Source organism: Pteropus medius, unplaced genomic scaffold (assembly GCF_902729225.1).
Source record: "Pteropus medius unplaced genomic scaffold, Ma_sr-lr_union100, whole genome shotgun sequence".
NCBI lineage: Eukaryota > Metazoa > Chordata > Mammalia > Chiroptera > Pteropodidae > Pteropus > Pteropus medius.
In genome coordinates, this window is record NW_024352789.1 from 729,016 (window position 1) to 729,761 (window position 746).

General features: G+C 67.7%; 1 protein-coding gene across 2 annotated transcripts in view; it reads right to left on the reverse strand.

Moving 5' to 3' along the window:
- Positions 1-6: 6 nt before the first annotated feature.
- The window catches only part of TRIM46 (tripartite motif containing 46), an 8,458-nt gene continuing 7,718 nt past the window's right edge, over positions 7-746 (reverse strand). Inside the window, exon 10 of one of the 2 annotated variants that reach the window (XM_039849622.1) lies at positions 7-618. In XM_039849622.1, the coding sequence (XP_039705556.1) occupies positions 201-618 (418 nt within the window). In that variant the 3' untranslated portion in view covers positions 7-200. The remainder of the gene's footprint in view (positions 619-746) is intronic. The other variant, XM_039849621.1, reaches the window with a different exon arrangement.

Consider the following 746-nt stretch of genomic DNA (forward strand, 5'->3'; position numbering starts at 1 on the left):
TTAACAGGCGATGGAGGGAATGTGGACATCCAGAGAGGCGAGCAGAGGAGAGTCCCCAGGTCAAGAGCAGGGCCTGGGAAGACACGGACACAGGTGAGGGGCGGGACCACACGGCAGGGAGTTTGAGGGTGAAGCTGCCGGAGCAATAACCCGGCTCCAGGAGGCTTGGAGGGCCGGGGCCTAGGAGGCGCCAGAGGAGGTCAGTCCAGCTTGGCGAAGCCCCCGATGGTGACTTTCCTCTCAGGCTTGGTGCCCACGGGCTCCTGTAGCTGTACAGCGCCCCCTCCGATGAAGCAGAAGGCAGGGCACACAGGCCCGGAGCAGTCCAGGGGGCACTCCAGCAGTCCGCGGAAGGACACGGCGTCCAGGAAGGACACGCGGCCCCGCTCGTAGTCCAGGCAGATGCCCAGGCGCGGCGGCAGCGGCACCGTGCAGCCGGCGGCCGGGCCGTCCCTCCCGGTCAGCCCTGCGTGCGAGCTGGCCCCGGGTCCCAGCAGGACCTTGCCCATGCCCACGGTAAGGAAGGCGAAGGGTGGCGACGCCTCCACCGTGGCGTCCTCGGCTCCGCTGTCGTGTCCGCTGTCAGGGTCGTACCTGTAGGATCGGGCGTCGGGTAGGAGGGTGTTGGCGGAGTGAGGGAGTGGGGGGTGGGGCACCGGAGGACTGTGATGTCGGGGAACTGAGTGCTTGAAAGGGGCGATGCGGGGTGTCGAGGAGAGAGCATGTTGAAGAGGCAGGGGCTGGGA